A 25,024-nucleotide genomic window follows, 5' to 3' on the forward strand; every position below is an offset into this window, starting at 1 on the left:
GCAGAAAGAAAAAAAAAAAAAAGAGTCCCAACAAAGGCTGCATGCAAGCCAAAGGACTGGGAAAGGGGCGGTCTAGTGTGACAAAAATTTTAGACAGTAACTGCTCTACTCCAGCAAAACACCATGGGGAAAAAACAAGCAAACAAAACTATGGTCCCATACCCTCCAATGCCAGTAAAGGTCATATAAGGAGCCTAGAATTCCACCTCTGTGGACTGAAACGAGGAGCCCGACCCCATCTACCCCATCACAGCAGTGTCAGAGAAGCCAGAGTAAGGACCTAGGACAGTCCACTGCAGTAATAAGGCACCGTTCACCCCCTCACTTTCAGTGGAGACTATATGAGGTGACTGGATCTCCATCTCAACCCAGAAGTAATGAGACATCTTTCCCTTTCCCACTGGAACCATGTAAGAGAGGCTTAGTGGAAGAGAGTCACGATTTTCATCATACAATGCTGAGAAGGCCACTACCCTACTCCCACCTCTTTATCCCCCATGAAGTCATTGGAGCCACACGGAGAGCCATAATGAAGCAGTCATACTCCTCCCAGCTAAGGAGGTATCAGTGGAGACCTAGTAGAGAACCAGAAATCCAATACCCTCCCCCAACATAATGAAGATTCCCTATCTTGGGAAAAGTCAATGGAGGCTTTGAGTGACAAACCCAGACTTATACTACCAGCTGACAGTAATGATTCCCCCTCTCCATCCTCACCTGCTGAAGCAGTCAGAGGAAGCCAGAAAAAGAAGAAGAGTAAAGTGAGAACAGAAAATCACATGCCACAGTAAGAGTCCAGGAAATCATAAACTGAATGAAAAAAGGCAACCAACACTAAGATGAGAGGTTGTAGAATTACCTAATATTTTAAAGCAATGATCAAATAAATGCTTCAACAAATAATAATGTACACACGTGAAACAAATGAAAAAACAATCTCAGGAAAGACACAAGACATAAAGAACCAAACAGAAATTGCAGAATTGAAAAATTCAATAACTGAAATAGAAAACTCAATGGATTGGCTCAACAGCAGAATGGAGCGGACAGAAGACTCTGTGATCTTGAAGACAGATAACAGAAATTACCTAAACAACAGAGAGATGACAGACCAAAAAAAAAAAAAAAACGGCCAAAAAACACAGCCTTATGATCTAACACTTGTGTCACTGGAGTCCCAGAAAGAACAGAGAAAGAGGATAAGAGAGTAGGGCTAAAAAAAATACTGGAATAAATACTACTGAAAATTTCCCAAATTTGATAAAAGACATAAACCTACAAATTCAAGAAGCTAAGCAAACTTCAAACACGATAAACCCAAAGTAATCTGCCATGGAGCAACTTCTGAAAACTAAAGACAAACAACAGACAGATGACATCTTCATGCAGGGAGGGGGATTTAAAGATCAGCAGAACTCTCATCACCAATTACTGAGATCAAAAGTAAGGGGCATAACATTTCGCAATTACTAAGGAAACGTCAGCCCAGAATCAGAGAAAGTGATAAAAATGTCTTGTAATACCCTGAAGGAAGAAAGAGCAATGGAATGAGTAAAAATATGAGTAAATACAATATATTTCCCTTCTCCTGAGTTTCCTAAATTATTTGATGGTTGAAGTTAAAAAAGAAAAAAAATAATAATATATATATATAACCGTTGGTATATATATACATATATATAAAACAGCTGATGTGGTTCTAAATGTATGTAAATATTTAAAACAATTATAAATGAGGAACAGGGCATAAGGATGGTAAGGTTCCTATACTTCGCTTGAACTGGTAAAACAACGAGACCAGTAAGCTATGATAAGTTATGTATATATAATGTAATACCTAACGCAACCATTAAAAAAATCTACACAAAAAGATACACTTAAAATCACTATAAATAAATCAAAGTGGAATTCTAAACATTTTTTGAGTAATCTTCTGGAACACAAGAAAAACAGAAAATAGGAAAAAAACGGCAGACTTAAACCCTATCAGATCGATAATTACATTAAATGCAAATAGTCTACATACACCAACTAAAAGTAGAGATGGCAAGGTAGATTTAGAAATATGATTCGACTGTGTGTGTTCTATATAAAATTCAGTTCAAATACAATGATACACACAGATGAAATTAAAAGATAGAAAAAGTTATATCATGCAAATAGTAGTAGAAAGCAGGAGTGCTATAGTAATATCAAAGAACACTTCAAAAGTCAAGACAGAAAGGGGCATTACATAATGTTAAAAGAGTCAATACAACAAGATACAGCAATCTTAAATGTGTACGCAACAGAACTGCAAAATATGTGAAGCAAAAAATGACAGAATTGAAAGGAGAAATAAACAAATCCACAACTATAGTTGGAAACATTAACACTCCTGTTTCAACAACTGATAGAACAACTATATAATCAGTAAAGAACACCATCAACCAATAGGATCTAATCAACACTTACAGAACACTCTACCCAACAAATAGCAAAATACACATTCTTTTCAAGTGCTCAAGGAACATATACACCAAGCTATACTATATTCTGGGCCATAAAAGAAACGTCAAAAAATTTAACAGAATTAAAATAATGTCGTGTGTGTGCATTGACAAGGAAATCGTTCTAGAAATCAATAACAGAAAGATGTCAGAAAAATCTCCAAACACTTGGAAACTAAACAAAATAATTCTAAATAATCCATGGGTCAAAGGGAAAGTCTTGAGTTAAAATTAAAAAAAAGAAAAAAGAACTGAATGAAAATAAAAATACACCATATCAATATTTGGGGGGTACAGCTCAAGAAGTGAAAAGAGGAAAATATAGGGCAGCGAATGCTTCTAATACAAAAGAGGAAAAGCCTTAAATCGATCATCTAAGTTCTTACCTTGAGGACCTAGAAAAAGAGCAAAATAAGCCCCCAAACAAGATAAAGGAACAAGTCTTATAAAGGTAAAATGTTACCTAAATGGTGGTTATTATTTATATCCATTTCTTCAAAATACATGTCTCTACAAAGTGTCAGGCATACAGTGCAGCCTGGGTTGTGGCACTCATGGAGTCTCCAGTCATCAGAATTACTGTGTGAATACATCCACTGACCTGCTGTTCTCCCAAATACAGCAACCAACACACCAACCGCCACACACGCATTGAAGCAACTTCTCTAAGCGATTTAAACATGGGGGTCTTTGTTGAGAATTTCAGTGTACAGACATCAGTACCACCTTATACACATTTACAGAAAGTGAACGGACGTTAAACAAGAGAAAATTTTACTGTTATTAAACCATGACATACTAGGCTTAATTTGTAAAGAAGGAAAAAAAAAAAGGCAAACACTAATAATACTCAATAATTCCAGTCCGTGAAGGCAGTGAAGCAAACATGAGACAGAGACAATTGACTTAACAAATACATGACTTTATTGAGAGGAGGACAAGATTGGCGTTTGCCTCAAACCATCCAGAGAAACAAACAGACTTGCACAATACTTTGGTTTAAAAATTATTCATACTGTCAGTGTTAAACCTGATGTTTAAAGAACCAAATAGGGCATAAGGTGTAAAAACAAAACAAAACACAAGCTTGCATAGATGAATTAATGTAGACGTGTAATTGGTATTTAAGAGCGGCTTGAGCACTGAAGGGTGCCTAAGGATGTGTCCACCTCAAGCTCCCACGTTGCAACAAAGTCACCAGCACCATGTTTCTCAGTCTCCTCAGTGAGGGAGGTCATGAGCAGGAACAACTTGTGCTGTGTGAAGGCGAAAAAGACTGTTCCCATCAGCCTGGTCCAGATAGGTACGTAACAGACCCACCAGTACCCAACAATGGTCACCTTTAAGGCATTCACGTGTCCCTCACAGTTTCACTGAATCTCTAGATAGGCATGTGGTCTGAGGAAGCCTCTTTGCTTCTGTCCTCAGATAGGCAGATGTATCCCATCAAGGTTCTGTTCAGTCCCATTAGCTATTTCGAGGCTGCCTTTCTCACTTGGCTATAAATTGATGAGCACTTGGGATAACATCTCACCAGTTCTTAAAACATACCCACATTCCAAATGTCAAAGGACTCTAATCAAAGAATCTGAAAGTGCCTGAGCACTGCCTATTTATTATCTCTTAATAGAGCACTTCTCCCAATTATAAGACAAATGAGAGCACCACCTTAAATTTCCTGAGCAACTGGACTGACAAGTAGCATACTCCTGTACTTTTTAATTTGGCACCTTTTCAAAATATAATATTGTGCTGGGGTGAATTCCTTTTAGAAGAAACCCTATTAGAGGCAATTCCCAATTTGGAACATCATTTTAAAGGCTATATGCACAATATGTTGTTGTTAGGCACCGTCGAGTTGATTCCAACTCATGGCGATCCCATGTGACAGAGTAGAACTACCCCATAGGGTTTCCTAAGCTGTAATCTTTATGGCACCAGGTCTTTCTCCTGTGGAGCCCCTGGATGGGTTTGAACCACCAAACTTGTGAGGCTAGCAGCCAAGTGTTTAACCCTTGCACCACCAGGGCTCCTCATTATTTACTACATGAAATGAACATTGGGTCACCTTTGGGAGGCAAGTGAAAAATCTAGCTATTTCTGAGAACAGGTATTTGGCTTTCAGTTGACAACAAGATCTGAAGTTATAGCCTAGAGGGTTTTCAAAGGCTAATTCAATCAAAAATACAAAAATCTTGACATCAAAACCCCTCTCATTCCATTTAACAACTGGGAACTACTTACTAACGATGGTCTGAAATTCAGTGCAACAAAAACCTAAGCAGAAGTTGTGTTATAACAGAATCACACTCTCTCAACAGTCTTCTTTCTGCTGTTCTTAATACCTGTTCTTTTATGGAGGGAATGCCATTCAAACCCTGTCTTTCAACTCTTCTGTATTTTATATATGACCCTCAGCAATGAATAAGGGGGCACTAAGTTATACAATTAATTTTGCCCTCATCTGAAATGGTGAAACCAGCATACAGCTTGGCTCCCTATGCTATGAAGATTCATTCAAAAAGATAAAAACATTTTCTAGATTGCTAACAGAGTAAACAAAAGCATATTACACCTATCAGGAACGTGGAACTAAGCAGTGTTCACATATATACAAGGGAAGAGTGGTTTTTAGGGACAGATATTTCCACAAGTCAACTTGAAGGCTAACATGATTGCATTCGAATGTGGCACCAAATAGAACCTTAAGAAACCAGTGTGGTGTCTTCCCTACCCACAGCCAAAGTAATAAAATAGAAACACTCTTCACATCAACAATTCTTCCATTTCAAGTAAATATCTCTGTTTCGTTTGGTTTTCTTTTCTTTCTTGTTAATATTAAGCATTTCAATACACAAGAGTGTTGGTGAAACTTACAAAACAATGAATCTGAGTGTCTTCACTGCACTACACAAACTTTGGAAATATTTTCTACATAGTCACCATAGACAAGGAGGACAGTCACCTCACAACGATTCGGGAAATGATCACTTATTGTGAAGCTAATTCTCCCTCTCCTTCTATCTGCCTTTGTAGTCATGCCACTGCTCACTTACGGGCTGATCCCAAACCCAACACCATCAAGTCGATTCTGACTCACAGTGATCCTGCAGAAGAGTAGAACTGCCCCACAGGCTGTGCAAGGCTGTAAGTCTTTATAGGAGCAGACTGCCACATCTTTCCTCCATGAAGCGACTGGCGGGTTCAAAGTGCCCTCCTTCTGGTTAGCAGCTGAGTACTTAACCACTGCACGCACCAGGGCTCCTTGATCCGTTGATCAGGCAACTTGAAATAATACATCTATCGATGTTATAGGTTAGTCATCACTCAGTAGGAGAGGAGGTCCAAGGCTCCTGATGACAAGGATGCTTAGGGGTCATCTGTGAATTCTGTGTCTCAATGGAGAGTTGGCTGGCATTCACATACAGAAAGTACAGTACACTGACCTTGGTTGGAGTCAGACTAACTTAAGGCAATACTGCTACTCAAAGACACTGCCAACATAAAGTGCAGGGCTTGTCAGAAAATGACTCTAAGATGTGACATCTTCCCAGTTTACCCTTTCCGTCTTGACTTCTCTAGAGTTAAATTTCAGCATTTCTAACGGCCGTTATTAAACGCCAGGAGCAACAACAGCTTCTGACGTTTTAGTCTCATGTATCATCAGGGATAAGAGATTCCTCTACCAAGAATCTGGATGACATTGTGTCCCTTGCAGCATTATCAGAACAGTCTCCAGTTTGCCCATATTGCCTATTTTGGGCTAAGAGGAAAAAATATATATATATATCAATAGTAACATAAGCAGATATGGCTTTAAGACTCGCAGGCACCACCAGATACGAGAAGAAAATGGGACCATTTTATACCATCACTTTTCTGACTATGACCAATAAGTTAGGGAAAAAGTACTTTAAAAAAAAATTTTTTTTTTCCTTTTTGCTGGAACATCAGGTTTTAATTTTTTATGATTATTTCTAGAAAGTCTAGGTTATCAGAATATGGCACCGTATGTACAGTGAAACCTCTTTGAAGACCATTCCTTTTTGATATTAATGTTCCCTACACAAACACTGTTTTCCCAGAAGGGGAAAAAAAACTCTGTTCTCTGTCCTTCAGAAAGTTGTTTACACAGGGATCTCGCTCTATGATTACACTCAAGATCTTACAGCAAATCACCACAGACATCTTTCAAGAAAAACATCACTGAATAAATGAATATTCTTGGTATTTCCCAAAGAGATTTTTATATGAAGGCAATGCTCATTAAATATCAAGGCCTTAAAAAGTCAGCCACTTACGTGGTAAACTGAATGCACCATATTACAGCAGGTGTTTCTAAAGAACAATTCGACACAAGACAAAATTCAGAGAAGATTCTGACAGTATTAAAGACACATAATTCTCAGTTAAAAACTAACTATTTACATTAAGTTACTCTTACATTGAGGGAAAGGGACAGCCAACTGCCTGCAATGAATTTACTCATCACACAGCTCGGCTGTAGGCCACAGCAAGGGAAGTAGGTCACGGTTAGAATTTTCTAGAGTGAGTTCAGTGGAACACAAGGCCCAAGGTCATGCATTTTAGAGTATGTTCATCTAAATCCAAGTGGTCACTGCCATTCTGAAAAGGGTATTCCTCCTGGAAACATTTATTCTTATACACCCAGTCATGCGCCACATCGACTCCATTTGGACAATGTCCAGCCGCATCTATGTCTGTGGTCCCTTAAGTCCAGAAATCTCGATAGGAGAATGGGCCATAGATACGGTAAAACATCTTTAACATAATAATACTGTAATAACAATACTGTTTTGATGTGCACTGCAAGGTAGTGCCTGTTGGTTATTGGGAACCACTGTATGTATCTCAAATTTTTAATATAACAGGCTTTATGGGGTTGGTTCCTAACTACAGGCTGTACGTCAGACCGGGGACTGCCTTATATGATACTCACACAACGTACAAATCACATAAAGTTTTATTTCACAGAAAGTATTGTGGACGTTAAGCGTCACATTACTGTATATATTTTCTAATTTAGATACTTCTCTTATGATCAAAAACCATATAGATTGTCCCCACCCCCACCCCCGCAGTTCATTAGCATGCTGCTGGTTGTAACTCGATGGCACACAAAGTTATTTTCTAAAAATCTCCATGTTCTTTAAAGCAAGTGTAGCAACTGTCTAGTCACTCAATAAAATCATGCTTTTTTTTTTCAAGTAAGAACATTTCATCTGACCTTATCTAACCTTCCTTCTGGGCAGTAACTTACACAAGTTTTAAGGAGGAGAAGGGCGGGTGTCCAGGTCAAGTAGCCTTACCTTAAGGCAGTGTAACACATTGTGCTCATTCAGGAATATAAGGTGTTAATGAAGCCTGGCCTCCACAGAAAAGAGGTATAGAAACGGAAATTATTTCAGAAGCCCGGCACACTGGTTTCCATCACAAGAAGGCATAAAAAACACTGTGGGCCTAAAAAATCAACTGCAGTGTTCCAGCAGAGGGTAACCAAGCAAACACCTTGATATTCACATAAACATGACAAACTGAGAAGCAAACAGAACAGTGAAGACTGCTTAGCAGTTCATTAAAATACATGTGTTAGTTACTTCCACAGCCTCAAAGATAATGACAGCATTATATAAATGAGAAAGAATACGAAGATTTAATTGGCTGAGTTTGATTCTTTAACTCCTTATTCATAGGGAAAGAATTGCTCTGATACTCTTTAAAAAAGTGTTTGCTTAAAAAAAAAAATTAAAAACTTATCTTTTAAAATCCTAAAAACAAGCCAACAAATGTTCAACACAAATGTTGAATTGGATGCCGCAAGGGAAATAACCACCTTTGGTCAGAAACTCACTAAGACAGCGGAAACGCTACCTTCTTCCTGGTTAAGTACTGAGCGGCCTGATGATTCTGGGATAAAGTATCTCCACGTAACATTTCACAATAATAAATATGATAGGACGAAGCACATGACAGGCAAGAGGGATGCTGAAGTTTTTAAGTAAAACTGATCACTCTGTAAGATAGAAAAATAAACATTGACAAAATAAAAATATTGCAAATGATGTCCATTTGCCTAATTATCAAATAAAAATACACTTTTTTTTTTTTTGTCTTTATAACTACCATAAAAACTGTTAAAAACATGAAGCAAAATCACAGGGCAGACAAAGGAAAATATAGCATTACTGTAAGTCAACGTGGCCTAAGCTCTGGGCACTGAGATCGCCCTCTGGAATGTGATTTAATGCTGTGGCCTCCAGCCTCCATTTTGTCTCCCCCTTTTTTTTTTTCCAATTTAGATACAGATTTTCTTCATCAGTTTCACTGGAGCCTTTCAAAGTCCTATTAGTTTTAGGGTCTTGGTTCTAGATTAGCATGTTTCCAAAATTTAACTTTTGGATGTCTTTTACCCAAGTTCACAGGATTCAAAAAACGATGAAACTAAAGATCTTTCTCCAAAGTGAGAGGTCCAAATATACTCAGAGAAACTATTCTAAATAGCTTTCCAGTAGGGACAGAATGGTTTTTCTCTAGTCACCTGCGACACCTTCCTACAAGGACACCCTCCTGAAATGCCAAAAAAGTCCGAGTCATACAACAAAAGCTGAAAGGAAATCAAGCGGAAGGGATATATTTTGTATCACAGCTTGAGTGCCACTTACGTTAAATTAGCATGGGAAAATAAGCATTCCCATGAGGTCAGCAACTAAACAAAGACCCTAATTTTCTGATAAAAGGGCAGTCTTAAAGGTCTTATACAAAGAAATTTAATGCCCATGTATCATTAACAAATGTACGGAACCGAACACTTGGGTAAAGAACCACTTTATCAACTGTAACTTCTTGTTGAATTAGTTACAAGCGAGTGAAACATCACTGAAAGGTGGCCAACGAGTACAGCATCTCTTTTAAGCAAGGGGAAAATGTCAGTCTGCAGCCAGTGAGCATGATGCCATCATGACTTACACGGTCATCTTCAATTCCATTTCCCTTGGCTCTACAAGTGAGTGTAAAACAAGAGAAGGAATAAAACGATTTTCACCTTCAGCCGATTTTGCATACAGACATGATTTAAAATTCCAGAGGTAAATTTTTGGCAATATAAGCCAAATAAAAGGCCCAATGCCCAGAGGCATCAGAACGCCTGCTATTCAGGAAGTAACAGCATAGAATGATATCTAGGTCAATTAGAAGGATATGTAAAACCTCTCCAGTTCACGTAGTCAGAATAACATAGTTCAACTGCTCCACGTGTTTTTTGTTTTTTAATACTTCATGGTTGTGATTTTTTTTTTCCTTTTCCTGAAGAGTTCAAAAACCAAAAGGTTCTGTCTTTCAATATACACTAATGCACCAAAAAAAGAAAAAAAAATTATTTCTTTTATTCTTTATTCTGCATTGCATCCAAACATTACACTTTATTTTGATCATCTTCATAAAATTCTAACTGCTGTATAAAGCCTAGTCCCTAAATACCAATACTCTAACCCTAACAAAAATGGCATTTTATAGAGCTCTTTGCTACTGTAATCCCAGGAAGCATGTGAGGCACACAAGTGGCCAATATTCAGAAGCTAGATTTTCTTGTGCTGCCCACGTGATCAGGAATAACCAAAACATTTGAAATGCATTAAAGTATTCATGGCCAGAAAAAACTTGAGGATAAATCCCAGGAATGCAAATATATGAGGAAAAAATAAACGTAGAATGCATTCTGTATCATCCGGTAATACATGCTACAGTGAGTCCATTTCAAGGCAGAATCCTAGATTTTTAATGCTTGTGGAAACCTGGGGAAGAAAGGAAAAAAAGCAAGAAAACACAATTAAGGTAAAATCTTGGAAAGTTTCTCAGACAGGTTTTCTCCCTGGGCAGGCTAAGTAATTTCTCTTTATTTCTGTGCTTTTCAAGCAGTTGCTGATTTCCTTGTTCTCGACTGTCAGATATGTATATACAGAATCAGCATTTTATTTTAGTAACATTATGTCTCAAACATATGTCAAGCACCTACCATGAAGTGATGCACGCAGAGTCTGAGAAAGTAAAACATGAGCTACTTTCAGTTAAATCAAGATGCGGACAATGCTACCAACAGATGGAAACCGTGATGGGTGCGTTGTTGTGGCAACACCATCAGTAACATCCAATTAATCCCACGTTTTAAATAATGTCTGTGCTTATTCTTAACATTGGTGAACTTCAGAAACACAGAAGGAAGACATGAGGGCGGGAGGGGAGCTTTTTTGAAAATACTAATGCCTAGCACTACCCACTCAAAGATTCTGATGTACCTGGTTTAGGGTGACACCTGAGCATTAAAATTTTTTAATAATGGCAGAAAAGGAAATTTAAAGACGTTTGGGAAAGCTTATCATTAGCTTTGGAAAAGGATCATGAAATATTTCACCTAAGGAATCTTCAAAATCCAGACCAAACAAACTTCGTCAATTAATACAACCTAGTATCTGTTTTTTTTTTTGTTTTGTTTTTTTTAGTATCTGTTTAGTATCTGTGAGTCCACTGCAATCTGGAAGCCACTTTCACATATTTTATCTTACGTAACCCTAACAACCCTGATACTTATTATTTGCATCATCTCCACTTATATTGCAAAATTAGTGTAAGCAGCTAGCTTTTCATTCTCTCACTTTATGACCGTCACAAAACACACAGGGTGAAGGCCTATCCTTGGAAAAGCAACTACTGGCCAACTGACTGTCCCTTCCATATTAAAGATTGGGTCCAATTAGATCTCCATATCTTCCTTATTTTCTTTGTCTTGTTTATATTTTATATAAAAGTTTTCTGTAGTGTGTGTGTACACGTGTGTGTTTTAATCTAATGAACAGAGTCATGAGCAGATGGGAAACAGGAGCCAGTAACAGAAAGTGACCCAGTGATTCTAAACATTTTGCGGGGGTCGGGGTACGGGTGTAGGTCATGGTTTCCCTGTAAGACTCTGATGAAATCTGTGAACTCTCTCCAGAGTAGAATGCAAATACGTAGACAACCTTGCATTCAGTTTAAACTGTTTTGTTCTGCTTTATTTTGTTTTTTGGAATTTTTTTTTTTTTTTGGGAAATGAGTAAGTATGTGTTGAAAGGCAAAACCCACTGCTGTCGAGTCGATTCCGACTCATAGCGACCCTATAGGACACAGTAGAACTGCCCCCTAGAGTTTCCAAGGAGCACCTGGCGGATTTGAACTGCCGACCTCTTGGTTAGCAGCTGTAGCTGTTAACCACTATGCCACCAGGGTTTCCACTACTGAAAGGCAGAACAACCTATTTTTCCACTCTAGTGATTTATAAGAAAGCATTTGGTCTTCTTCACAGTAGCATGAAGGTTATGAAGATCCTGAAACGTGACTATTGCTGCTCTTCTTACCTTTCTGAGAGGGTTCCGCTTTTGTGAACTGACGTGTTGAATGATGCTGGTTTGTAAAACGGGCATGATCCAAGTCCTGAGCATCGGTCACGGCAGGGGGTGGAAGCCTGGAGAAAAGCCAGAATCCCAAGAGATATTCTAAGAGACCGCGACTACAACTGTCTCTCACTGGGACACATGGTAAAAACATTTTCTGCAGAAATACAAAGCCAGGATGCTTTAGAGTTTCTTTCTAGCCAGCTGCGTGCCCTTTGATAAATTATTGTATCCCTCCAGTCTTTTGTTTTGATGTAATTCAACAAAAAAAATTTTTCTGGATATCTAATATGTATCAGGCATTGTGCCAAGGTATGGAGAAAGATTAAGGAAATCAATCAGAAATTTGCTTTGTTTTAGTAGGTTTTACCAGAAAAAAAAAAAAAGAAAGAAAAGAAAGAAGGTAACCAAAACAAAAGTAGGAAGGAAGGAAGGGAGGGAGGGTGGGAGCGAGGGAGAAAGGGAGAGAGGACTTTGGTCACCATGTGCGTTCTGTGAGCAAAGTGCTTCAGCCACTAGGTGGCAAAGCAGATCTTCAGAGACAGAAAGAGCAGAGATACATGTGCAATTTTTCATGTAAAAAGCAGATGGAAAAGTAAAAAACAATGGAAAAATTTTACTACTCCAAACTTTGTGTTGTTTTAATTACTTAAAAACAGAGCTCTGTAAACATTTGGCCTTGATGAAGATGAAAAACAAAAGCTCTCAAGTGCTTCACTCTTTGCTGTTGCTGTTTCCCAAAGGTGTTCTCAAAGTTAGCATGGAAGTGTGGGAGCAGACGAGGTTAAGGAGATTTCGTCAAATACAAGAGCTTGTCGTAGAAGACTCGGTGTAATTATATATACCATCTAGAAGGCGTAGGTATTCTGAGGTCTGGCAAGTTATGGTCAACTTGGTAACACGGGCTCTGTCATAAAAGAATAAAGGCAAATGTTTTCCAATTTCTCAATCTTTTGTTTGCCCAGAACAGTGAAGTCCCTCCCTGGGTATTCAGCATCTAGGAGCGGTCAGAATGGAATGTAAACATAGACAGAGCTTGAGGACTGCGCTGTGGGTTCCACGCAGATTATCTCATTTAACTTTCAAGACAAGTCTGCACAGCTGCTCTCAGAAGTTTATCTTAGGGTTTGCTTAGGTGATATGAGGTAAGTCATCTATCCAGGATCACACAGTTGCTAAGTGGCAGAGTCGGAGCTTGAACTCCACTGGACAGCAAGTCCAACGGTCTCTGCTACTGTACTATGCTCTGCTACAGAATCTGCACCCTATATATCTGTGTGTATGTATGTGTACATACATATTTATACAAATATATACATATACATTACATACGCTGCTACTTCCACATGGTATTTGGGCAGGTATTGTTACATTTCCACGTTATACACACATAATTAACGTGAGCATAACAAACAGTGTGGCATTTTTCCTGTTTTCCTCTTGGAACATTTGCTACAAATTATTAGAAATTAAATAAATACAGTGTTTTCCTTTAGTTATTAACTGGCATTTTTTAACTTTTATCTTAAAAAGTAACAAAGACTGGTAGGAGAGTTGTAAACAAAACCATCTGATTCCATAATTAAGAACCTTAGCCTTCAACAAACAGGCACCTGAAGAACTGACTTGGGTCTAAGGAAACAGGGCTGGTAACCTGGGTAGCAGTGTCTATTCCCTGCTCTTCCCCGGCTTCATCAGGCGATCAAAACGCAGACAGAGAAAAGCTCTTTACAAGAGCATTAGGTAGACACATGGCCTAATTTGCGTGTTTGGGGAGGGCTTTTTGAAGAAGTGACTTTCTAATTGAATTCTGAAGAGTATCTGGTGACACGATCAACATAGAGATGGTATCATTTCATAAGTACAGTAAGAATCAGATAATTCTAATACATCAAAAACTAGAAAGACGAAAGCTGAGCGGGACTCAAAAAATTCCAGGATTGTTTCCCCACCAACTCATTCTCAAGGAAAAGGGAGTCCAAGGTGCAAAAGAGAACACGGAGTGCCATCACATTCTCCAGTATCTCCACATAGGGATAAACTATCAATCTGGAATGCTCTCAGTTCTCTTGGTGTGCTATTCTGTTTACTTTCCCGTAATTCAGAGAATAAATCTTGGCTTAATTGCTTCTACAGGTCCCACCAAATTATTCTGTTGCAGTGAAGATGGTTGTTTCAAAATAAGGGTATTTATATCCAAAGATGAAAAAAGTCTTGTTGACCAATAGTTGTTTAATAGTTCTGAGGTTTTAGAATTACTTGATCCTTACTGTTCTTGTGAAATGAAACACATCTTTATGTTGATGATACAGCCAAATACCCTTCAGAATTCAATTAGAAGGTCACTTCTTCAAAAAGCCTTCCCAAGACACCCAGACTAGGCTAAGCGTCAGCTTACGTTCTTACAGCACCTGTACTTTTCATCCACAGCACTTAACACCATCATTATAGTTATTCGTATAATTATTTGCTTAGATTATAAACTTTACGAGAGCAGTAGGCAGTTCTTTCTTGCTGACTGCTGTTTATCCCACTTCTGGGTGCTTAGTAGGGTGCTCAGTGAGTATCTCATGAAAGAATAAGTGGAGAAAAATGTGTTTCATATTCTTAAGACTGCTGTAGGAACTAAATGACATTTGTAAATATTTTTCTAAAAGAAAAATGAAAGTATCAGTATATATATATATGTATGTGTGTGTATATATATATATATAATCCTATAGGTACAAGAATTTAGAACTCAGGCTGAAAGTTTTTCAATTGCAAACATTTAGAATTAATTCAAATTGCCAACTAGTTCTCTATTTCCTAAGAAATAGAAAATATAAATGAAGAAGCTGGATTTCTGACTACGAATGCTATAAGCTCTACAGGAGAATCTGTTTCCCCTCCATGACCCTGAAGTAAAGTGAACCAACATCCTGATCTCCACATTTCTCAGTCCTTAAAACCATCTCTCTGCAGATGGCTAACTGAATTTCCACACCATGGTTAACTGTGAAAAAGGAAATCATAGATTCTAACCAGAAAGCATACCTGCTGACTGACATCAGTTACTAAGGATATCTATAAGTTCATAGGCTTTAATTTTTAACTGTGAAAATGATCCATAAAAATTGTATTCACTTTTATCATATATACAATTTCTCTGTAAATACTGTTTAAAGACAAGCGTTCCTCTCAAGCCAAAAACAACTTCAGTTTGACCAGCCGTAAGTCAGTCACGTTTGTAACAGCCATTTTTAACACAGGATCATTTGATTATTCATTCTTTCAATATGCCCGCACCTATGACATTCCAGGAAACCCTGGTGGCATAGTGGTTAAGTGCTACAGCTGCTAACCAAGAGGTCGGCAGTTCAAATCCGCCAGGCGCTCCTTGGAAACTCTATGTGGCAGTTCTACTCTGCTACTCTGTCCTATAGGGTTGCTATGAGTCGGAATCGACTCGACGGCAGTCGGTTTGGTTTTACAACATCTCAGAAACTTTTTTTCAACTTTAAGAAGTCTTTTTAAATGGCCATCCCAGACTGTCCTATAATATCTGCTGTCAAAGTTGTGAGTGGTCTAAAGAGCCCAAGAACTTTGACGATTACAAAATAACCCTAAAGATTATCTGAATTCATTTCCTAAAAAAAGCACAATAACCCACTGATTCACCTACTGAGGAGATTAGTTGCTTCTTATTTTATTTGGATACTGTAAGAATGTAACAAACTATATAGTTCTAAGTTCTGCTTTTAAAAATATGTGCCATGTGCTTAACAAACAGCTACAAGAGGGATAAATTTTCTGTAACTAGGAACACTATATTGTTGTCTGCAAAGCAATCCAAACCTGATGTAATTTTCTGAATAGGATTTCTCTGCCTTCTGAAAACTCCTAAGTTTAAGAGAGGATGAGTTTTTAAAGATGCTAAAAATATTCCTATTAAGGAAACAAGTCTAGTAGCTTCAGTGTGGACAATCAGTAGCAATGATGGGGTGTATTATTTGAAATAAAACTTCCATTTTAAGAATTAATAAATCTTTTATTAATAATCAGGACTGAAATTCGAGGTTTTAATAATTTGGTTTTCATAATTGTTAGATTCAACATAACTTCTCTCTTTTTCTATTTAGTGTGTTCTCTCCTATTCCAATTGTATTTTCTCTTGAAAGGCAATAGAAAGCAATTGGAAAAAAAAAAAAAAGGTTGCCTCCCTAGAGATTTAAATGTTGGCAACCTAAGGTAGAAAGACAGCAACTGCTCTATAACTGTGATTCAAGACTGCTTGAGAGAAGTCAAGAAGTCCACATACCATAGGCACAGCTATTGGACCCAGTGGGACTTAACAGTCTGCGATGACTCAAGGGAGTATTTGCCCAAGACACTGAGACTCGGACCAAAACGAACCTGAGCATGCATGAAGCCAGACACACACAAGTTTGACCATGAAACCCAGGAGAAATTTAAGTAAAACTTAACATTTTACTTAGGAAAATGGTTCATTTCATCCCTTCTTAGCTGAGAGCATCAATTCAATGAACCCAGAGGCAAAGATTCCTCCTAACAAAAAGCACACCCTTCCCTATTAAATCCAGCTTCTGTAAAATCCCCCACACCGTCCTGATTTGACTTGTGCACCTAATTTAAGGCTGGAAACGTTTCAGAATAAACTTTCCAGACTTGATACCACCTCACAATTGCAGGATTCTGTATCTCCTCTTCAGAAAATGAACACTCTCCTCAGGCAACAGAATCTCAACTCATCCCAGAGTCAAGTTCCTCACTCTCCTTTCCAGGTGTCAGCTTACCGTGCGGACCTGTCATTCTTAGAACGGTGGGGTTCATTGCTCTCTTTTGACTTTGGGTGTGCTGATTTTGCTGTTTTGGGCTATGGACAGAAACAACAAATAAAAACACACGCATATTGAAACAGCAAACATACAAAGAGTAAGATTAGATTTAGAAAATACATAAATCATGTCAAATTCTCCTTTAGTAATTTCAGGTACCTTACATCCAGTGAAGCAATATAAGATATTTTTAAATACCACTACTCAGAGTAAAAAACACAGCCCCCAAGGCACGCTAGAGCCTGTCAGTGCAGCCAGAGAAGGAAGCTGTGCGGGTGTGCGTGGCTCCCCATTATTAACAGTACAGCTGCATGGGAGATGACAAGAATTGGTGGATTCCACAAACTATGAAGTCTAGCTCTGTGCTCTCCAACTTATTTCTCAACACCTGACTTAGGCGTGATGATCCTCAAGCTGGGAAACTGAGGCTCAAGTCAACTGTTCCAGCAGAAGATGACTACCAATACCAGTTCTAGAATCTGGAAAACGCAGAAGTCCTGATATTTGCCAGAAGCATGGCCTTACCACTCTAACCTTCCTGATTTGTCATCTTTATAATGCCTAACCTTTTCTAGTAGAATCTGATAAGGACATGAGTGACTCCTGGGCAATAAATTTAGGTAGTGGAAGCACTTGAGAATTGTACTAAAATATGTCCAGAAAAATCCTGAATTTCTAAGAGGGTAAAGGATAAGTGGCTAAATACACATAATTAACAGCAAAATAATACTTTAATTAGTTTGGAGACTGACAACTGTGGAATTAAACAATAGGAAATAGTACAGAAATACTATCATCATAGTTTGTGTCTTCTTTTTTCTCACTACCACTGCAAGAGACCATGAGATAGGGCCAGAAACCCGAGGGAAGAATATTATCCGAGGGAGGGAACAGTTCTAAACATCAACTGTATCATGAATACACGCCTGGCTGCATCCTTCTGGGCCTAGTGCAAACTTCTTCCCTAAAAAAGCTTTAGTGTAAGACTTCTCTCCCTCCTCCTCCTCTGCTCTTCTTCCACAGTGCTCACCCAGAGTGACCTTGTATTTGTTAGCTGTCTGACCCTGAAGACAGCTTGTCTTCCTCCGTCCATTATACACTATCATCAGGAGAACATACCTTTGTCTTTCTCGAGTCTACAGTGGTACCTTGCACACAGTAACTGATGAGTAGTCTGTGAAGCTGAACTTGCAACCCCCACAAACAAAATCAGATTACAGCAGAATGAATTGCAGTCATTGCCTGTTTTGTCAACTATTTCTGATAAAGGAGGGGAAGATAGCAATCAAAGCTCATGCTAGATAGCTCTTGCACTCTCATGTAAGCCATGATGGTTGGTGATAAGTGTATCTGTCAGTCTACCATGAAGCAAGTTATATCAGAGGAAAAAGAAACAGGTGGTATGGAAACCCTAGTGGCGTAGTGGTTAAGAGCTACGGCGGCTAACCAAAAGGTCAGCAGTTCAAATCTACCAGGTGCTCCTTGGAAACCCTATGGGGCAGTTCTACTCTGTCCTATAGGGTCATTATGAGGCAGAATCGACTCGACAGCAATGGGTGTGCGGGTGTGTGGGTTACATCGTAAACACAGAGTGAATGTAGAAAGAGGGAGACAAGGCCACCGGCAATTTGAAGGCATGTGAAAATACTACATTTGCCTGGACTGTAAGTATAGCCAAGCTGAAGCAGCTCACAACCAGAGGCTCGGTATCTCAGTTGGTCTTAAAATTAATGGAATGACTTTTTCGATCTCAGCAGTAATTTCTTTTATAGGTGTAAGACTTCAGTATTACTTTTCATAATGAAACCGTTATAGAAGTCAGGCTTTGCATATGCATTACAGCTATTTTTACAGCCTACATACATTTGCACGTGCTGAACTTACCCTAAAAGCAGGGTCTCCGTTTCATTTCTGGTTTTATTTCTAAGTGAAAGGAAAAAACAATGCACATACGCCCCCTACCTTCCACTCGGTGTCATGCTTCCTTTTGTCCAAAGATGATTTTTCCCGTTCCTTGGCTTTTTTGTAAGCTTTCTTCTCTTCAGCCATCAGCAGTCGAGCAATTTCCTGAACGACATCCAGTCAACAGCATTAATCACAGAGTTGTGGCAAGAAAATTACCGAGGTATTTACCAAGAATGCTGGTTAAACGCCTGAGCGGAACATGAACTCACCCCATCCTGGGCCACCTGAGCTGCTCTCATGTCCACCTGGGTAGCCTAGGGCAGAGAAAAGGCAACCAAGAGAAATTTAAGTGGAATCCATATTTAAAAAAAAAAAAAAGTCCAATATAAAAATAAACTGGTACTTGAAACTAGCTTTGACTCCAAAAAACCAAAACCAAACCCACTGCTATCAAACTGATTCTGACTCATAGCGACCCTACAGGACAGAGTAGAACTGCCTCTTATGTTTTCCAAGGAGCAGCTGGTGGATTCGAACTGCTGGCCCTTTGGTTAGCACCCACAGCTCTCAACCCTGAATCTGATGTGCTTTCACCAGCCACAGCAGGGTCCATTTTTACCAAACTCTACTGCAGGTTCTCAGAGTACTGGAATAAATAGTGGATAGAGAACTACAGTTTTGTTGCTAATTCTTCTTCAGGAAGTAAAACTGAACACTCTCTCTACTCCCTTTGTCTTGATTTTTCCACCCATCTTGCCATGAGACCAGAAGAACTGGATGGTTGATGCCCGGCTACCATTACTGAACATTTTGATCAAGAATACCACAGAAGAGTCCGGATCAAAAGGAGGAAAATACAGAAAAGAATTTCAAATTCTCATGGACTCCAGACTTTCTGGAGCCATGGAGGGTAGACGAATCCTTTAACTGCTGCCCGGAGATAATCTTTAAACCTTAAACCAAAAATATCCCCTGAAGTCTTCTTAAAACCAGCTAATAGTTTAGCTTAACTAGCAAAAAAGGTCTGCCTTGAGTATTACGCTCTTTTAAGTACTATCTATATGGGATCAAACTGAACAACAGCTACTCAAAAGACTAGACAGGAACCAGAGGGGGCGGTGAGTTTACGTTAATGAGGAGGGAACAACTCAGAAAAGAGGGTGAGAATGGTTGCACAACTCGAAGAACATAATCAGTATCATTACACTGTACACGTAGAAACTGCTGAACTGGTGTATGTTTGGCTGTGTATATTCTCTACAACAAAGTTAAAAAAAAAAGAAGAAGAAGAAAAAAAAACACCTCAGTTTCTCAACTAATAGCGTCCATAATGCCTATAGTCTCAAGGTTGATTCAATGCATTAAAAAACCTACTGATTCACTTGAACTTTTGTCTGAAAACGTGCTCACCAAAAGTTCTTCTTCTTGCAGTTTTCTGGCGATTTCAGCATCATACCACTCCTGATCCCTGTGGGTCACTCGCGATGGAGTGGAGAGGGCTTCTCTCACCCCTCTTGGTTTCATTCCTGGAAAAAACTCAATGTAATGAGGCAACTGAGGTGGTTTTCTGGGAAGCTGCAAAATTTGAGATAAATAGATTTTTCTTTAGTGTCTAACACTGGCAATACTTCCTCCACTTCAGAATTATGATTTCAGTGTGGGGTGCACTTGAAATATTTCTCTGCCCCAGTCACAAAGATGGCAATGCAGATAATCCATGCCTTTACGTAAAGTTACCCAAACCTGCCTGGTGAAAATTCCCCTCTCACACAGCTTCTTCAAAGGCAAAAGTCACGCAAGGACCTGCAAGAGATGCCTTCGCAAAATAAGAAACAAAAAAAACTGCTGCCGTTGAGTTGATTCTGACTCATAGCAACCCTTTAGGAGAGAGCAGGACTGTCCCATGGGGCTTCCAAGGAGTGGCTGGTGGATTTGAACTGCCAACCTTTTCGTTAGCGGCCAAGCTCTTAACCACTGTGCCACTAGGGCTCGATCAGTCACTGAAGTAGAAAGAACTTCAAGAAAAGCTACGAAGTCTGAGTTTTAAAGCAGCTCAGCTGTTAAGTCTTGAGGCAATGAGAGGCTTCTTCCCTTCTATTCAATTCAGTCTTACCCACCTCACTTCAGGGGAACAGAAGCAGCACCACCCTGTGAGGTATGGGACCCCGACACAGGTGAAGAAATGTGCTTCAAACACAGAGGAACGGTCTAGTAAGAGCTAATAGATTACCGTATTTCTAAATGTGCACTGAAGATACAAATTTGTACTGTAATGAATATTTCAAATCTAAGTCAACCATCTTAAGTACCTTCAGCAGGTCATTCCATTTGTAGGTAAATGCAAAGGGTATAGGGAGGTTTCTTTCTTTCATTCTAAACAGACTCTCTTTTCAATCTGAACTAATACCTTTTTGCTCAAAAAAGGACAGTATTAATAAGGAAGAATGGGAGGAAAGAGGAAGGAAGGGAAGGAGGAAGTGAAAGACAGATCTGACTGAAATACCTTAGCCAGCAGAGCCCACACGAGTCCCTGTTAGCCAGCCAGTGACCCTGCCCCGGCTTCTGCTCTAAGGGCAAACAAATTCACTTCCTTTAGATCTTTCCTCATATAGCTTTGATCAGTTTCATGTCCTTGCTAAATTTTAGGGGGTCCTGGGTTGAGTTTCACCGCTAACCAAAAGATTAGCAGTTCAAATCCAACAGCTGCTCCTTGGAAACCGTATTTAAAAAAAAAAAAACGCAGTGCTGTTGAGTTGATTCCGACTCATAGCAGCCCTATAGGATAGAGTAGAACTGTCCCATAGAGTTTCCAAGGATTGCCCGGCGGATTCAAACTGCTGACCATTTGGTTAGCAGCCGTAGCACTTTAACCACTATGCCACCAGGGTTTCCAAATGGGGCAATTATAATCTGTCCTACAGGGTCACCATGAGTCAGAAACAACTCGACGGCAATGGGTGGGTTTTTTTTTTTTTTTAATAACATAAGGAAAATAGCAAAGAAACAATGACCTTATACTTCTGTTCCTCCGTGGAGAGGGAGCACCGAGAATTGGTGGGAAATTCAGGCTTTTTAATTTGAAAATTTATAAGCAGCATATATTCCTTTTAGTACTTTTAAGTGGGAAATGCTAATGGTTATTTCAAAATTGTGGAATGTATTTCCCTCTTTGTACCCTTTAATAAAGTGCAATTATTTTTCAGTGTGAATGTATTACTGTGTATCTAGAAACAATAAACATTTTCAATGCTGTGAACAAGAATTAGCCATCTAGGGCAGTGCCTTTCAGTAAATGGATTACCGAGGGGACAAAGAAAATCTATTCGTTACTGGCTAGTTTTTCAGGCTAGTGGTTTTTAACCATGCCTACATATTAGAATCGCTTGGGGTGCTTTAAATAAATATAAAAATATTTGACCCAACTCTGAGAAATTTTAATTTAAGGAGCCTGGGTAAGCCCCAGTCTTTGGTAGTTTTTGTTTTGTTTGTTTAAAGTCTTTCCAGCTGATTCTTATTCGGAGGTTTAGGGCTGGAATCACTAGTTTAGTGTATTATTTTTATCCATCAAGGTTAAAATATTTGTATCTAGATGCTTTGCCATGTTTGGTTCACTCACTAGTAAAAAAACAAACAAAAAAGAAGAAAGAAAAGGGAAATACAAATGAACAATGGGCAAAGACAGTTCAAGTTATGTTTTGTGAAACCTATTTTTGCAGAGCTTCCAACCTAGCTTTATGGCAAATCCAAAAGCCACAGACTCTTACATGTGTCTTTCCCACAAAAAAGGGTTTTAAACCCGGCCTGCTTATCTTCAGGTCTATATGCAGATAAGCAGATATTCTGACTGCCCAGAACACAGAACTGACTTCAAATCACCTCGAAAGCTACTGAAGTTTATGCTGGGCTGAGCTAGTTTCAACGCAGATTCCTGAGCGGTCTGGGGAAATCCTGACAACAGCGGTGAACTCCCAAGAGTGGACCACAGTTTAATGGAATATAAGCCTTCCTGAGTTATGATTAGCTTGGTCAGCACTAGAAAGGAAGATTTCAGGGAAAATAAATGAAATTAAGAAATCAGTGTTAGCTGAGCCGAGTGGGTATCTTAGGCTGCTGGACCACAGTCCTATCTACAGCAAAATCACGCTGCAGTGATTTGCCCAGAGATTAGCTGAGGATGACGACGGCAGAGACCACACTTGCGTGTAGCTCCTTCCATTTTGTTATCCAGTATATAGAGTGAAATGTGCTTAGATTTTAAGACACCAACTTTCTCCACTATTAGGCCTCCTACTCTATGCCTCAGAATTATCTGAGAAAATATTCTGTCTTAAATTCTATCAAAGAAAATCACCATAGCCTGGGATACTGGACTTCTAAAACTGGTAAGACTCCCCACTCATTATAGTTTTCTCTGTAGCAGAAGTGACAGGAGCTTTTATAAATATTTAAGAAGAAACTGCAGATAGCAATGTAAGGCTGTCATTAAAGAAAACAGAAGATGCTTAAAAAAAAAGAAGTTAACCGAAGGAAGTCAACAGAATGGCTGCCCTCTTGGTAGCCTGAACAAAATCTGGAAATTGGTTTTCAAACAATCAGGTGAGCCGTATTTTCAACAGTTCCACATTCATTTCCTATTCTAAATCTTTCTTGTCTGCCGCTGCTTCATCATTCTCGGTTTGAGAACACAAGAACCTCTCTAATGAACACAAATGAAGCTTTCCCCCGTAAATACTTTCTAACAGAATAAGATAAATTTTTAAAAAATACTGGCATTCAAGAAATATTTACCCTAAGCTTGGAAAAAGGCAAAATGTAAAATAATGACTGACAGATTCTTTGATATCATGCAAGAGCATTTTGTAATAAGCCAATCTGACGTTCTTGGGAAATATCACAGTATATTTACTAACAATTCACAGCTGAAAAATGCAAGTTTTTTATGACCCTGAGAGGTTAGAAGTTGACCTGCAGAAAATATTAAGCTGCTATGATTTTATAGCCCAACAGAGAAGTACCCTCAAAGGCGGTAGTTTTGATGCCATGTAGAAAGTTAACCAATCTTGTATTTAATCTAGGAATTTTGTTTTGCATTCCTCTTTCAACTGACTCTACAAAGCCTGTTCCACAAATACTCTTGCTTGGAACCAGGTCTTCGTCGTCCTGCTAGTTTCTTCATCACTGAGTTAAACAGAAGGTTGGCCTGTGATAAGCAACTTTAAGAACTGTGCTTTCACAATAGCAAGAATTGATACTGATACCCAGGAATTATAATTCAACTTACTTCTCTTAAAATCAAATGCCTACAGTATATGGGGAAGTGAAATTTGCAAAGCCAGCTGAGTGTAAAATGACAGGCACTAAGCAATTTACGATGTAGCCGTTTTACCTACATAGCCCTCCTACTGGCGAAATACGAGAGACAAAGTACTTGCCTGTGACCCTAATCTAGGGCCTGTGAATCCGTGTGACTTTCAAGCTTCTAGAGCCATAAAGGTCAGCCAGTCCTCAGAGCACACTTGTAAGTTCAGATCCACAGGATAAAAAGCAGAGTTCAAGGTGATCACCACTCCGTCCCCACTTCCCCACACTTATGGAACTCCAGCTTGTCCTTCTAAACCTGCATCTAGTGTAACCTCCTCAGGAAGTCCACTCCAGACACATTTTATCACTCCCTTCTCTATTCTCCATAGCTCTCTGTTCAGGTCTCACTAACAGCGTATCTGATTTGCAATTGTTTGTTTACAAAGCAGTCGGTTTGGCTTGACTATTAACCCTCTGAGGTTCAGATCCAGGCATAAAGCCTGAAGCAAGAATATTTACAGTAGATACTCGATATGGCTTCTTCCGCTGAATTTTCATTTTCTTTATAACCAAGTCCTTTAATAAGAGAAAAAGTGAGAAAGAACGAAGTGAATTCAACCGGAATCTGTAAACTAGAAACCAGTTTCCAGATCAGAAGCAGTTTGGGCAAAGGTGAGGAAGAAAATAACAACGTGCCTCTTGGTCCTCTTTTAGCAGTAATCCTTCTACTTTTTTTCTTGGTCCTCCTTTAGCAGGAATCCTTCCACCTCTATAAAATCTCAACAGGAATAAAATGGAACTATAACAAGATGAAGGATGGTCTGATTAAAATACTACACAGTCTGTACTATGACTTCTAGTACAATTAAAAACAAAAAACAGTTATCGTCGAGTCGATTCTGACTCATAGCAACCCTATAGGACAGAACAGAACTGCCCCGTAGGGTTTCCAAGGAGAAGCTTGTGCATTCCAACTGCTGACTTTTTGGTTAGCAGGTGAGCTCTTAACCACACTACGCCACCATCACTCCACAGAAAACATCACTAT

General features: G+C 39.0%; 1 protein-coding gene across 2 annotated transcripts in view; it reads right to left on the minus strand.

Annotated features, from left to right (window-relative positions):
* Window positions 1-8,748: 8,748 nt before the first annotated feature.
* The window catches only part of CCDC50 (coiled-coil domain containing 50), a 73,795-nt gene continuing 57,519 nt past the window's right edge, over window positions 8,749-25,024 (minus strand). For both annotated transcript variants that reach the window (XM_049880330.1, XM_049880322.1), the window contains 6 exons: window positions 20,086-20,201; window positions 18,945-18,989; window positions 18,733-18,837; window positions 16,729-16,808; window positions 11,897-12,003; window positions 8,749-10,300 (listed from right to left, as the gene is read on the minus strand). In XM_049880330.1, the coding sequence (XP_049736287.1) occupies window positions 10,284-10,300; window positions 11,897-12,003; window positions 16,729-16,808; window positions 18,733-18,837; window positions 18,945-18,989; window positions 20,086-20,201 (470 nt within the window). In that variant the 3' untranslated portion in view covers window positions 8,749-10,283. The remainder of the gene's footprint in view (window positions 10,301-11,896; window positions 12,004-16,728; window positions 16,809-18,732; window positions 18,838-18,944; window positions 18,990-20,085; window positions 20,202-25,024) is intronic.

Source organism: Elephas maximus, chromosome 1 (genome assembly GCF_024166365.1).
Source record: "Elephas maximus indicus isolate mEleMax1 chromosome 1, mEleMax1 primary haplotype, whole genome shotgun sequence".
Lineage (NCBI taxonomy): Eukaryota > Metazoa > Chordata > Mammalia > Proboscidea > Elephantidae > Elephas > Elephas maximus.